Below are 13,753 nucleotides of genomic sequence, written 5' to 3' on the forward strand. Positions count from 1 at the left end.
AAGGCAACTCAATAGCTGGATCCTATGTCAGTTCCCTTTGGGTGGCCACTCCCACTACAGCCCTGCTCCACTCCCTGCCTCCAGAGAGGGGAGCAAAATGCCCCGTCCTCAGATGGTGCTCCCTAATTGTTCGCTGGCTTCAAGTTTTCCTTTTAAAATGTATGCTTAGAAATTCTGGCCACAGAACTACCCCATCTTCTGGCAGTGGCTGATGCCTAGTGTCCTGCTCAGAGAGCAGGAGCTGCCTAACCGAGCCGAGGCCAGAAAGAGGTTTTGTAAAAGGACCTTGGAGAGGCCTCCCACTTCAAGGGCCTTTTAGATGCTGCCATCAAATGGCAATTCAAATGGAATCTCCTAATACCACTGTTACTGAACTTGACTGTAATTAGATTGTGGACTGAATCATTTTAAACAGTTTTAAATTAGATTTCACATAATACAGTATTGAAAACTTTTTAATATTACTCTTAAGATCAACAGGAAAAAGAAATTCAAGCACGTTTCTCCGACAGGAGATATTCCACACGGTCTAGAGACACTAAGAGGAGAAGGACTCCACGGTGGTGAGCATCAGGAAACCAGGAGCGGGTGAGGCGTGAGGCAGGTTTCCGACAGTGGGTCCACGTGCACTCAAGGGAGAAGACGGCTGACCAAACTCCACACGGCGGGTGCCGCCTCTACCAACGCAGCCCGTCCTCTGCAGCCAGCTACCCGAGGGCATTTCCACAGATGCCGCTCGCTAGGACCGCGTGTGAATCCCAGGCCCACGCCCTGGAGGATCACCACTTCATAGTTTCACACCCGAGGAAATATCTTCAGAGGAACAACAAAGCAAGGGAATGAAAACACTGGCGACCAGCAAAGTAACTTAGGGTAGTTGTGTGAGGACAAGGTCTGCCAGAGGGAGGCTCCGCTCTGACTTGGAAGAGCATCGGTCCTGGCTCCCCTCAGAGAGGCTGTGAGCGAAGACGTCAAGGAGCAGTGCACCTGCCTCTCCCAGTCAGCAAGCCTGCCGAGCGGCCGCCCCCGCTGCTGTCCTGTCTCCTCGTCCACTGTCTCATCTCTGCACCGGTCCCTGCACGCCAGGGCAGGTGCCACGAGCACAGCCTCACCTCAGCCGAGAGCATCTTCCTTCAGAGAAATGGGAACAGGACGAGGAAACCAAACAGCAGCAGGACTAGCCTCAGCAGCCTTTCTGAGTGATGTCTAGTCCCGATGCCTTTGTGATTTCCAAGGTTGTGAACACCTGTTCAGAAAGAAAACAAAACAAATTTAGACTTAGCCATCAACATTTCAGTATTGCTTCAAGAAAACACATTCTGAATACTACAATCTACATTATCCTTTAAAATATACAAAGTAGTTACTAATACAAAATGTTTCTGACAATGTGCGTTATAATAGTTTTTCAAACTACATCAATTGAAGTCAATTTTAAAAAAGTCTTATCTTTCCGCACCTCACCACACGTGGGGTGAATTCCAATGGTGTCATCGAGCAGCTGTTTCGTGAGCCCACATTTCATTGCAGCTGCAAATCCTTGGGTAACCTCACCAGCATTCGGTCCAAGAATGTGAAATCCTACCACTCGCTCCTTTAATACAGAAACAAAACAAAGGGAAGCCCAGGAGGTTAACGGTCTGAATGGGAATCTATTTGTTGCAAGTACACAGTTAAAATTTACAGCATCTCCTACAGAAAAAGAACTCTTAAGGTAGAAGTGAGCAGAGAACATTACCGTGAAACTGAGCCACCATGAGAATCTGCTAAATGAGCCAGTAAATGCACATCCTGAGTTAATTTGCACTAAAATTTACTAGAATAAGCAATTTACCTACTGAACGGAGGAGTTCATTAGTATGATGTAAATTTCCAAATGATGCTGAGATAGTGCTAAACAGCAGCCTAACAAATCTGAATTAAAGTCCAACACGGCAATGAGTCTAAGGCAGCAGGTTTTACTGGAACTGCAGTGACTCCTGGCCCAGGAGGCAGGCGGCCAGCTCCTAACAGAACGAGTGGAGGTAAGGGGTGGCCAGATGGGGCTTCTCCCAGGACTGCATGTTGGGAGCTCCAAGGTGCACATGCTAGCAGACCCATCGAGAAAGGAAGCAAGATCTGAGTGTCTTTCCAGTGTAACCCTGCCTGTCAGGCTGTCCTTTTGTCAATGTTTTTACATCAGACTCTATTCTTCATTTTCATCAACAAAGTGTGGAACAGATAAAGAGAGAAGGTAGAAGGGCAGAAGAGGCCTCGGGCTGGCAGAAATTTCTGCCTACCCACATCTGGAGAAGAGCAGCTGTTTACCGCAGCCACCTCACACACATGCCGCGTGGTGCTCAGACGAGAGCTCCGTGAGCGGGCTTCTCGGAGGGGAGGCAGAGGCCTCGGGGGCTGTGGGTGAAAGGGGAGGCCCAGGGCCCACGGAAGGCTACTGAATTGGAATCTCCAAGGTGCATTGTGCAGCAAAGTGGGAAAAGGGGGGCAGCCCAGAGAGAGTGGGGACATCTGATGAAAATCTCCATGTAAAAGACAATGAAGGCAGGTTCCATGAGCTGGGGGCCTCCTAACGACCACAAGGGCAGGGTCCGTGAGCAGGGGGCCTCCTAATGACCACAAGGGCAGGGTGCGTGAGCGGGGGACCTCCTAATGACCACGAGGGCAGGGTCCGTGAGCGGGGGGCCTCCTAATGACCACAAGGGCAGGGTCTGTGATCAGGGGGCCTCCTAATGACCACAAGGGCAGGGTCTGGAAGCGAGGGGCCGCCTTCACAAATTTTCACCATATAGCATAGTAAAATACTACTTCTACTGCCTAAGTACTAAGGAGATACTCTAGAAACAGACATTGAGACGGTGTAAAAGAAAGGAGCAAGCTCAACTGTGGAGCTTTGCGAGTGCAAACTGGGACCATGGGGGACAGCTGAGGGTGAGCGCAGGAAGGGACAAGGGACAGAGCAGGTGGCCAAAGAGGGGCAAACAGACTGAAGTCCCGCCTGAGGCCCCACAGCCAGTGCACGTCCCTGAAGAGCGTGGACAAGAGACGAAGGCTGCGCATCTCCTTTCAGCAGCGGCTCTGACCACCCGCTCCTGCTCATGTCAGGGCACAGCGACTGCAGTCTCTGCGGGCTCCCTCTGTAGAGGCTGCCGCAGCTGCCACGACAGTGCCCTCCGATTACTCACTTCCAAGGAGGCAGACCAGCAACACGCCCCCCCCCACCCCCCACCCCCCCGCCAGGAGCGCAGCTGCGAACCCATCCAGCTCTGTGGCATTTCAGGGCATTCTGATCGATGTCCCCGTCACTGCCCCGCACACCTGCGGAACTGCCAGGGGACTAAGTTCTAGAGTGCTGGTGCCTTCGCCACTCAGGCATTGGGGCACATGCTAGTTGGCCATGAGCCCGTGGCCCCCGTTTTCTGTTATACTGAGAAGATGATGGACACAGAGACGTGTGAGAATTACACAAGATAACAGCTGTGTTACTTTGTCAACTTTATATACATGTCACTGTTGCTGTTCATATTTATCTAATTATATGTTTCTCTCCCCAGACAGATTATAAATTCTTAAAAAGGGAGGAACCAAGTCCTAACACTGTTTTCCACACACAGTGTTCTTTACGAAACAAGTCACAAATCAGCTGCTCCACACTGTGCTAACGAGGGAGTCGCTGTCAGTCGCACACTCACCTCCTGACGGGGATGGCAGAAAGCCCGACGATGGGCTGTCCACCCACCACCGCTGCCTTCAGGAAAGGCTTCCGGAGGAATTAGTGAATGACTAGAGTTTTCACGTTGTGTAAGCATTTCCTTCTAAAGGCTCTGGACACACATTCAGTCTATTTACAAAATACACACACCTTACATTTTATTAGTTGATGAGCAAACTTTTTCATACATCATCTAGTTCTAAACCGCCAAGCTGGACAGCTCTGGGGAAGGACACCTTTCACGGATTACTTCTAGAAGGTGTTGGTAAGCCTTACTTACGAGCTGTCACTTGTTCAACCTCTGCAATGCATTAACTGGGTAACAGTTTGAAGGATTTCTGCCTTGCCCTGAAAGCTATCTTTAAAGAGATTATAAAAACCCAAATACTAGCATAAACGCTACATTTCAAAATTACTGCATTTCAGCTTCCAATCATATTACATACATTGTCGAATTTATTGCAAATTATCTTTGCGTAACAAGTATTGTTGTCTCTGCCAGCTACCGTCCATTCAAGAGGCCAGAACAAAGTATGATACACCTGGAAGATAAGAAGAGAGAGGAGGCCAGGGTTAGTGCACATGAAACCACTCCTTGACGTGCTCTTCAATTTTACAAAGACGATGAATCTCTCTCACAGCTTTCCGAAACTTAAAGTCCCACGCTCCCAACTCCCTGTACCATGGGAGCATCTGGGCCAGCGCTCCTAAAATGCCAGCTGCACAGGTGTGCTGACCTTTGCTTTGCTCTGCTGTTAGTTCAAAAAATTCTTGTATTAACTAAAGTCAATTTTCAAACACTTCAAAATAATACTGGGGGCCGGCCCCATGGCCAAGTGGTTAAGTTCGCGTCTCTGCTTCGGTGGCCCAGGGTTTTGCCCATTTGGATCCTGGGCATGGACCTAGCACTGCTCATCAGGCCATGTTGAGGTGGCGTCCCACATAGAAGAATTAGAAGGACCTACAACCAGGATATACAACTATGTACTAGGGGGTTTTGGGGAGAAGAAGAAGAAAAAGAACCAAACAAGATTGGTAACAGATGTTAGCTCAGGGGCCAATCTTTAAAAATAGCAAAGAGGACTACCACCCAGGGCCTGTGAGAGCTGGAGAACTAGGCCCTGCGTGGGCTGACTCACATCCGCCTTTGATGAGCTTACAACCTGGCAGGTTCATTTTCAAACCAAATAAAACTTTGCATTTCCAAATCTAGGAAAAGCAGAAGAAACAGAGGAGTTCCAGCCATTCAAAGGTACTAAGAACACCACGTCTCTACTTGAAAGCTCTCACTCGCGCCCTGTGTGCACCGCGAAGGCTCCTCAGTCCGGTTCCGTTGAAGAACCAGAAGAAAACACAGCAGCCCTCCGTCCTGGTCGGGGGCCACGTCTTCCCAGTCTTGTTCTCCCTAATCACTCCAGACAGAAGGTGATGAATTACTGCGTGGTGCCAAGATAAGAAAGGTATTCTAAACCACAATCTGCAATGGAAGGATTTAAATATGGATTCCTGCTCTTTAACAGGATTATATATATTTTACATTTTGAATAATGTCTTTATTGTTTCTATAAAAATGATACAAGGTTATTAGGAGAATAATGCAGTGCATAAAATCAAAAAGAAAGTAAAAAAAACAATCCTACCATCCAGAAATAACTATTTTAAATGTTAGGGAGGTATCAATTGGTGGTGCATATGTAGTTAAAACAAAATTTTTATTTAAAAGGTATCATAGGACACAGCTACTTGTAACCAAAGAAAAGAGATTTAATTTGTATTTAACAAAAGAGAAAGAAAGTCTTCCACATATTTTAATGCAAACTTTTCAATTTCTGTGACTATTAGGAATAGAAGCTAACTGTTTCCTTTACCTCAAGACATTATTTTCTGAAATATACCTCTAAGGCTAAGAAAAGAGATGGTGAAAACTCTGAGCTTTTAAACTTGATTTCTAAACCTGCGAGCTTCTGTTTGGGATGTGTCCCTCACTCCCAGCTCCCGGCTGCTCTCTGGACGTCCCGCTACAGAGGACAGGAAGTGCACTCACACCTCTCCCACCGCCTCTCACTCCTTCCCTGGTTTTTGTTAGGTGTGTTCTTTCCCTCCTCGTACTCTGAAGATTTTATTTTACTTAAGTCTTTGACCCTGTTGGATCAGAGTGGGTGTAATGGATGGATCCAACTCGATGCTTCTCTCGAATGGCTATCCACGTATTCCAGCACTCTATGAATGTCTTTTCCCACTGATTTAAATTACCGTCTCTAGGGGCTGGCACCATGGCGCGGTGGTTAAGCTCAGGGTGTTCCACTTCGGCAGCCCAGGTTCACGTCCCAGGCATGGACCTAGATCACTTGTCAGCCCTGCTCTGGTGGCAACCCACATATAAAGTGGGGGAAGATTGTCACAGATGTTAGCGCAGGGACAATCTTCCTCAAGCAAAAAGAGGAGGACTGGGAACAGATGTTAGTTCAGGGTGAATCTTCCTCAACAGAAACAAACAAACAAAAAAACCAAGTAAGAACCAACAATATGTTGCCTCCAGGAAACACTTCTCAGCTCTAAAGACAAACACAGGCTCAGAGTCACGGGATGGAAGACGACACTCCAAGCGAAGGGCGAAAAAAGAAAGCAGCCATTGCCATGCGTACATCAGACACAGCAGCCATTGCCATGCGTACATCAGACACAGCAGCCCTTGCCATGCGTACATCAGACACAGCAGCCATTGCCATACGTACATCAGACAAAGCAGACTTCAAGATAAAACAAGCAATGAAAGACATAGATGAGCGGTAAATATAATGATCAAAGGGACAGTCCAACAAGAGAACATAACGCTTATGAATATCTACGCACCTAACACAGGAGCACCAAAGTACAGAAAGCAACTATTTATAGACCTAAAAGGAGAAATTAACAGCAACACAATAACAGTAGGGAACCTCAACACCCCACTCACATCAATGGATAGATCATCCAGACAGAAAGTCAACAAGAAAATAGTGGAATTAAATGAAAAACTAGACCAGATGGACTCAACAGATATATATAGAACACTCCATCCAAAAACAGCAGAAAACACATTCTCCTCAAGTACACATGGAACATTCTCAAAGATAGACTATATGCTGGGAAACAAGGCAAGCCTCAATAAATTTAAGAAGACCGAAATCATTTCAAGCATCTTTTCCAACCATAACGCTCTAAAACTAGAAATCAACTACAAGAAAAAAGCTGGGAAAGTGACAAACATATGGAGACTAAACAACATGCTACTGAACAACCAAAGGATCGATGAAGAAATTAAAATAGAAATCAAAAAACATCTGGTGACAAATGAAAATGAAAATACACCATACTAATTCGTATGGGATGCAGCAAAAGCAGTGCTAAGAGGGAAATTCATAGCAACACAGGCCCACCTTAACAAATAAGAAAAATTTCAAATAAGTAATCTTAAACTACACCTAACAGAACTAGAAAAAGAACAAACAAAGCCCAAAGTCAGCAGAAGGAAGGAAATAATAGAAATTAGAGCAGAAATAAATGAAATAGAAACAAACAGAAAAAAACATTAGAAATGATCAATGAAAGTAAGAGCTGGTTCTATGAGAAGATAACCAAAATTGATAAATCTTTAGCCAGACTCACTAAGAAAAAAAAGAGAGAAGGCTCAAATAAATAAAATTAGAAATGAAAGAGGAGAAATTACAACAGATACCACACAAATACAAAGAATTATAAAACAGAATACTACAGGAAGCTATATGCCAACAAACTGGATCTAGAATGGATAAATTCTTAGAATTATACAACCTCCCAAAACTGAATCAAGAAGAAATAGAGAATATGAATAGACCAATCACAAGTGAAGAGACTGAAACAGTAATAAAAATTTCCCAAAAAATAAAAGTCAAGGATCAGATGGCTTCTCTGGAGAATTCTACCAAACATTCAAAGAAGATTTAATACCTATCCTTTTCAAACTATTCCAAAAAATTGAAGAAGACAGAACACTTCTTAACTCATTCTATGAGGCCAGTGTCACTCTGATACCAAAGTCAGACAAGGACAACACAGAGAAGGAACATTACAGGTCAATATCTCTAATGAACAGATGCAAAAATCCTTAATAAAATATTGGCAAACTGAACACAGCAGTATATTAAAAGGATCATACACCATGATTAAGTGGCATTTATACCAGGGACACAGGGATCGTTCAACATCAGCAAATCAATCAATGTTATACACCACATTAACAAAGTGAGGAATAAAAAGCACACGATCATCTTAATAGATGCAGAGAATGCATTTGACAAGATCCAACATCCATTTATGATAAAAATTCTCAATACATCGGGTATAGAAGGAAAGTACCTCAACATAATATGACAAACCCACAGAGTCATACTCAATGGAGAAAAATTGAAAGCCATCCCTCTGAGAACAGGAACAAGACAAGGGTGCCCACTCTTACTCAACATTGTGCTGAAGGTTTTGGCCAGAGCAATTAGGCAAGAAAAAGAAATAAAAGGTATCCAGATTGGCAAGGAAGAAGTGAAACTCTGGCTGTTTGCAGATGACATGATTCCATATATAGAAAACCCTAAAGAATCCATCAGAAAATTATTAGAAATAATCAACAACTACAGTAAAGTTGCAGGGTACAAAAAACCAACTTATAAAATCAGTGTCATTTCTATACTCTAATAATGAACAAACAGAGAACTCAAGAATACAATCCCATTTACAATTGCAACGAAAAGAAGAAAATATCTAGGAATAAACTTAACTAAGAAGGTGAAAGACCTACACAATGAAAACTATAAGACATTATTGAAAGAAATCAATGATGACATAAAGAAATGGAAAGACATTCCATGCTCGTGAATTGAAAGAATAAACATAATTAAAATGTCCATACTACCTAAAGCAATCTAGAGAATCAATGCAATCCCAATCAGAATCCTAATGACATTCTTCATGGAAATAGAACAAAGAATCCTAAAATTCATATGGGGCAACAAAAGACCCTGAATAGCTAAAGCAATTCTGAGAAAAAAGAACAAAGTTAGAGGCATCACAATCCCTGACTTCAAAATATACTACAAAGCCATAGTGATCAAAATGGCATGGTACTGGTACAAAAACAGACACACAGATCAAGGGAACAGAACTGAAAGCCCAGAAACAAAACTACACATCTATGGACAGCTAATCTTCGACAAAGGAGCCAAGAACATACAATGGAGAAAGGAAAGTCTCTTCAATAAATGGTGCTGGGAAAACTGGACAGCCACACGCATAAGAATGAAAGTAGACTATGACCTCTCACCATACACAAAAGTTAACTCAAAATGGACTAAAGACTTGAAGGTAAGATGTGAAACCATAAAACTCCTAGAGGAAAATATAGGCAGTACACTCTTTGACATCAATATTAGAAGCATCTTTTCGAATACCATGTCTACTCAGGCAAAGGAAACAAAAGAAAAAATAAACAAATGGGACTATATCAGACTAAAGAGCTTCGGCAAGCCAAAGGGAATTGGAGAAAATATTTGCAAATTGTATATCTGACAAGGGATTAATCTCCAAAATATATAAAGAACTACTACAATTCAACAGCAAAAAACAAACAACCCACTCAAAAACTGGCAGAGGATATGAACAGACATTTCTCCAAAAAGATATACAGATGGCCAACAGGCACATGAAAAGATGTTCAACATCACTAATAATCTGGGAAATGCAAATCAAAACCACAATGAGATATCACCTTACACCTGTTAGAATGGCTACAATTACCAAGACAAAAAATAACAAATATTGGAGAGGATGTGGAGAAAAGGGAACCCTCACACACTGCTGGTGGGAATGCAAACTGGTGCAGCCACTATGGAAAACAGTATGGAGATTTCTCAAAAAATTAAAAATAGAAATAGCATATGACCCAGTTATCCCATTACTGGGTATTTATCCAAAGAACTCGAAATCAACAATTTAAAGAGACTTATGCACCCTTATGTTCATTGTAGTATTAATCACAGTAGCCAATACATGGAAGCCACCCAAGTCCCCACTGATTGATGAGTGGATAAAGAAGATGTGGTATATACACAATGGAATACTACTCAACCATAAAAAAGACAAAATCATCCCCTTGGTAACCAACATGGATAGACCTTGAGGGCATTACGTTAAGTGAAATAAACCAGACAGAGAAAGACAAACACCACACGATTTCACTCCTATGTGGAAGAGAAACACATGCATAAAGAGAACAGTTTAGTGGTTACCAGAGGGGAAGGGGGTTGGGAGGTGGGCATAAGTGGTGAAGGGGCGCACTTCTATGGTGACTGACAAATAGTAACGTACACCTGAAATTTCACAATGTTATAAACTATTACGACCTCAACAAAAATTTAAAAAATAATATACTTTAAATGGATTTCAGGGACTGTGCTGGTTAAACATAATGAGTCCTGAATTTCCATAGCAATATCAGTAGGCTACTAATCCAGTAAACATTATGTTAGGATCTTCCACACGGACTCTCACATGCTACTCATTTGTGCTTAATTTAACATGTTATTTTGTCTTGATAAATACTGTAAACTAAACTTTGAAATGGGTCAAAAAAAAAAAGATAAATAACCCAATTTTAAAAAGGGTAAAGGCTCTGAATAGATACTTCTCCAGAGAAGATACATATACAAACAGCCAATGAGCACTTGAAAAGATTCTCAATATCCCTGGTGATTAGGGAAATGTAAGTCACTATAATGAGATACCACTAGGATGCAGTAGTTTCCTAGGGCTGCTCTAACAAATTACCACAAATCTAGTGGCTTAAAATAAACAGAATTTAGGTTTTTACAGTTCTAGTGGCCAGAAAGCTGAAATCAAGGTGTCAGCACAGCCATGCTCCTTCCAAAGGCTCTAGCAGGAGAATCCCCCCGCCTCTTCCAGCTTCTGGTGTGTCCAGGACTCCTTGGCTTTTGCCTGCGTAACTCCCATCTCTGCTTCCGTCTTCACGTGGCCTTCTCCTCTTCTGTACTTTATAAGGTCATTTGTCATTGGATTTAGGGCCCACCCATGAAATCCAGGATGATCTTATCTCAAGATTATTAACTGAATTCCACCTACAAAGACCCTTTGTCCAAAGGAGGTCACATGCACAGTTCCGAGGCTTAGGTTGTGAACGAATCTTTTTGGGAGTCACCATTCAACCCGCTACAGATGGCTATGAGCCAAAAAGACAGACACTAACAATAACGAGCACTGGCAAAGATGCAGAGAAGCTAGAACCCTTATTCACTGTTGCAAGAAATGAAAAATCGTGCGGCTACCTTGGAAAACAGCCTGGCGGTTCCTCAAAAAGCCAAACAGAGAGTTACCCTGTGACCCAGTAATTCTACTCTTAGGTCTCTGTATGCCTAAGAGAAATGATAACATTATGTCCACACAAGAACCGGAAGTGAATGCTCACAGCAGCATTATTCATGACAGACACAAAGCAGAAACAATCCGTATGTCCATCAACTGATGAATAAATAGAATGTGGTGTTATCTATATGATGGACTATTATTCAGCAATAAAAAGAAATGAAGTACTGGAACATGCCGCAGCATGGATGAATCTTGAAAACCAGCTTATGCTAAGGGAAAGAAGCGAGCCACAAAAGACTATGTATTGAATGATTCCATTTATATGAAATGTCCCTAACAGGCAAATTCATAGCGACTGAAAGCAGACTAGTGGCTGCCTGGAGCCAAGGGTGAGGGAGTGGAGGAACCGAGGGAGCGACTGCTCATGGGAACAGGATTTCATTTTGGAATGATGAAAATGTTCTAAAACTGATTGTGGTAAGGGTCGCACAACTTTGTGAAAATATACTAAAAGCCATTGAATTGTACACTTTTAAGTTGTGAATTTTATGGTATGTGAATTATATCTCAGTAAAGCTATTATTTCAAAAAATTAAGCTAGTCACAGCTGCGTCCCATGGTAAACTATGATTATTTTACTCTCATGAACTTTTAATTTTCTACGCAATTCAAGAGTATTTTCTTTTGTCATAGACTTAATTTTCCATGTCTCAGTTGTAATTTAATCCCAGACTTTAACAATGTGAGATCTTCTAATCCATGAACATGGATGTCTTTCCAATTATTTAGGTCCTCTTTAATTTCTCTGAGCAATATTTTGAAGTTTTCAGTAACAAGTCTTTTGCCTCCTTGGTAAATTTACTCTCAAATACTTTTTTTTTTTTTAAAGCTTAAGAATTCTTTCTTGTCTTAAACCGTTTTGACATTGCTAGCATTTGAAAAGTTTGTAGTATATACATAGAACCACAGAAGGAGTACCCATGCATCTATCCACCCTTCAGTCTAAGATACAGACCGTTACCAATAGTTTGAATCCTCCTTCATGTCTCTACATGATGCCCTCCGATTCCTACTTAAAGGTAACTATCCCAAATTATGTTGATTATTAATTTTATTTTCTCTAAATTTATTCTTTTTGATGCTGTTGTAAATGTATCCTTTAAAATTTCCTTTTTTAGACAGCTCCTTGCAAGTATATAAAAATACAACTGATTTTTGTGTGTTGTCTTCACATCCTGTAACTATGCTGAATCCATGTAGTTCTGTTACAGGCTGAATTATGTCACTCCCTCAAAAAAAAATTCAAATGTTGAAGTCCTAACCCCTAATACCCCAGAAGGTAACCACAGAGTCTCTTTAAAGAGGTAAATAAATTAAAATGTGGTCATTAGGGTGGCCCTAATCTTAATGTCCTTACAAGAAAAGGTAATGTGGACACAGACACACACACAGAGAAGATGAAATGAAGACAGTGGGAGCAGAAAATCCACTACAAGCCAAGAAGAGGGACCTGGAAGAGATCCTGCCCTCATGGCCCACAGAGGGAACCAACTCTGCGACATCGTGATCTCAGATTTCCAGCCTCCTGAACCAAGAGAAAATAAAATTCTGTTTTTCATACATGGGCTTTATCATGTTGAGAAAGTTCCCTTCTATTCCTAGCTTACTGAGTGTTCCTTTTTATCATGAAAGAGTGTTGAATCTTGCCAAATGCTTTTTCTGCATCAATTGAAATGTTTTTTTCCCTTAAACTCTAATAATATAGTATACTACAGTGATTTTCATATGTTGAGCTATCCTTGCATTTTTGGAATAAATATCACTTACTCATGATATATAATCCTTTTAATATGCTGTTAAATTTGGTTTGCTAGTATTTTGTTGAGGACTTTTGCATCAATATTTATAAAGATATTGGTCTGTAGTTTTCTTGTAGTGTCTTTGTCCATGGTCTAAGGGTAATGCTGGCTTCATGGCAAGTTAAGACAATGCTCCCTCCTCTTCAAATTTCTGAAAGAGTTTAAGAATTATTGGTGTTAGTTCTTTAAATGTTTGGCAGAATTCACCAGTGAAGTAATCTGGTCCTGGGCTTTTGTCGAGAGGTTTTTGATTCAAAACTGACTCAATCTCCTTACTAGTTACAGGTCTACTCAGATTTTCTTTTTCTGCGTGACTTAGTCTTGGTTGTGTGCTTCTAGAAATCTGTCGATTTTAGCTGTGTTATCCAATTTGCTGGTAAAAAATTGTTCATAGTATTTCTTCTATAATCCTTTTAATTTTGTAAAATTGGAAATAATGTCCTCACTTTCATTGGATTTTAGAAATTTGTCTTCTTTCTTTTCCTAGTTAATCTAGCTAAAGGAGTATCATTTTTATTAATCTTTTCAAAGAATTAACTGTTGGTTTCATTTATTTCCTGTTTTTCTATTCTCTATTTTAATTCTCTCCATTCTAACCTTTATTATTTCCTTCCTTCTGCTAGCTTTGAGATTAGTTTGCTCCACCTTTTCTAGTTCCTTAAGGTACGCTGTTAGGTTGTTGATTTCAAACCTCTTTTTTTTGTGTGAGGAAGATTGGCCCTGAGCTAATGTCTGTTGCCAATCTTCCTCTTTTTGCTTGAGGAAGATTGTTGCTGAGCTAACATCTGTGCCC

The 13,753-nt window shown here is 41.6% G+C and overlaps 1 protein-coding gene across 1 annotated transcript in view; it reads right to left on the reverse strand.

Moving 5' to 3' along the window:
• Window positions 1–437: 437 nt before the first annotated feature.
• Window positions 438–13,753, reverse strand: part of TXNRD3 (thioredoxin reductase 3) — a 75,747-nt gene continuing 62,431 nt past the window's right edge. The window contains exons 14-16 of the mRNA XM_023619845.2: window positions 4,156–4,251; window positions 1,460–1,594; window positions 438–1,246 (exon numbers count right to left, since the gene is read on the reverse strand). Coding sequence (XP_023475613.1) covers window positions 1,184–1,246; window positions 1,460–1,594; window positions 4,156–4,251 — 294 coding nt within the window. The 3' untranslated portion in view covers window positions 438–1,183. The remainder of the gene's footprint in view (window positions 1,247–1,459; window positions 1,595–4,155; window positions 4,252–13,753) is intronic.

Source organism: Equus caballus, chromosome 16 (assembly GCF_041296265.1).
Source record: "Equus caballus isolate H_3958 breed thoroughbred chromosome 16, TB-T2T, whole genome shotgun sequence".
NCBI lineage: Eukaryota > Metazoa > Chordata > Mammalia > Perissodactyla > Equidae > Equus > Equus caballus.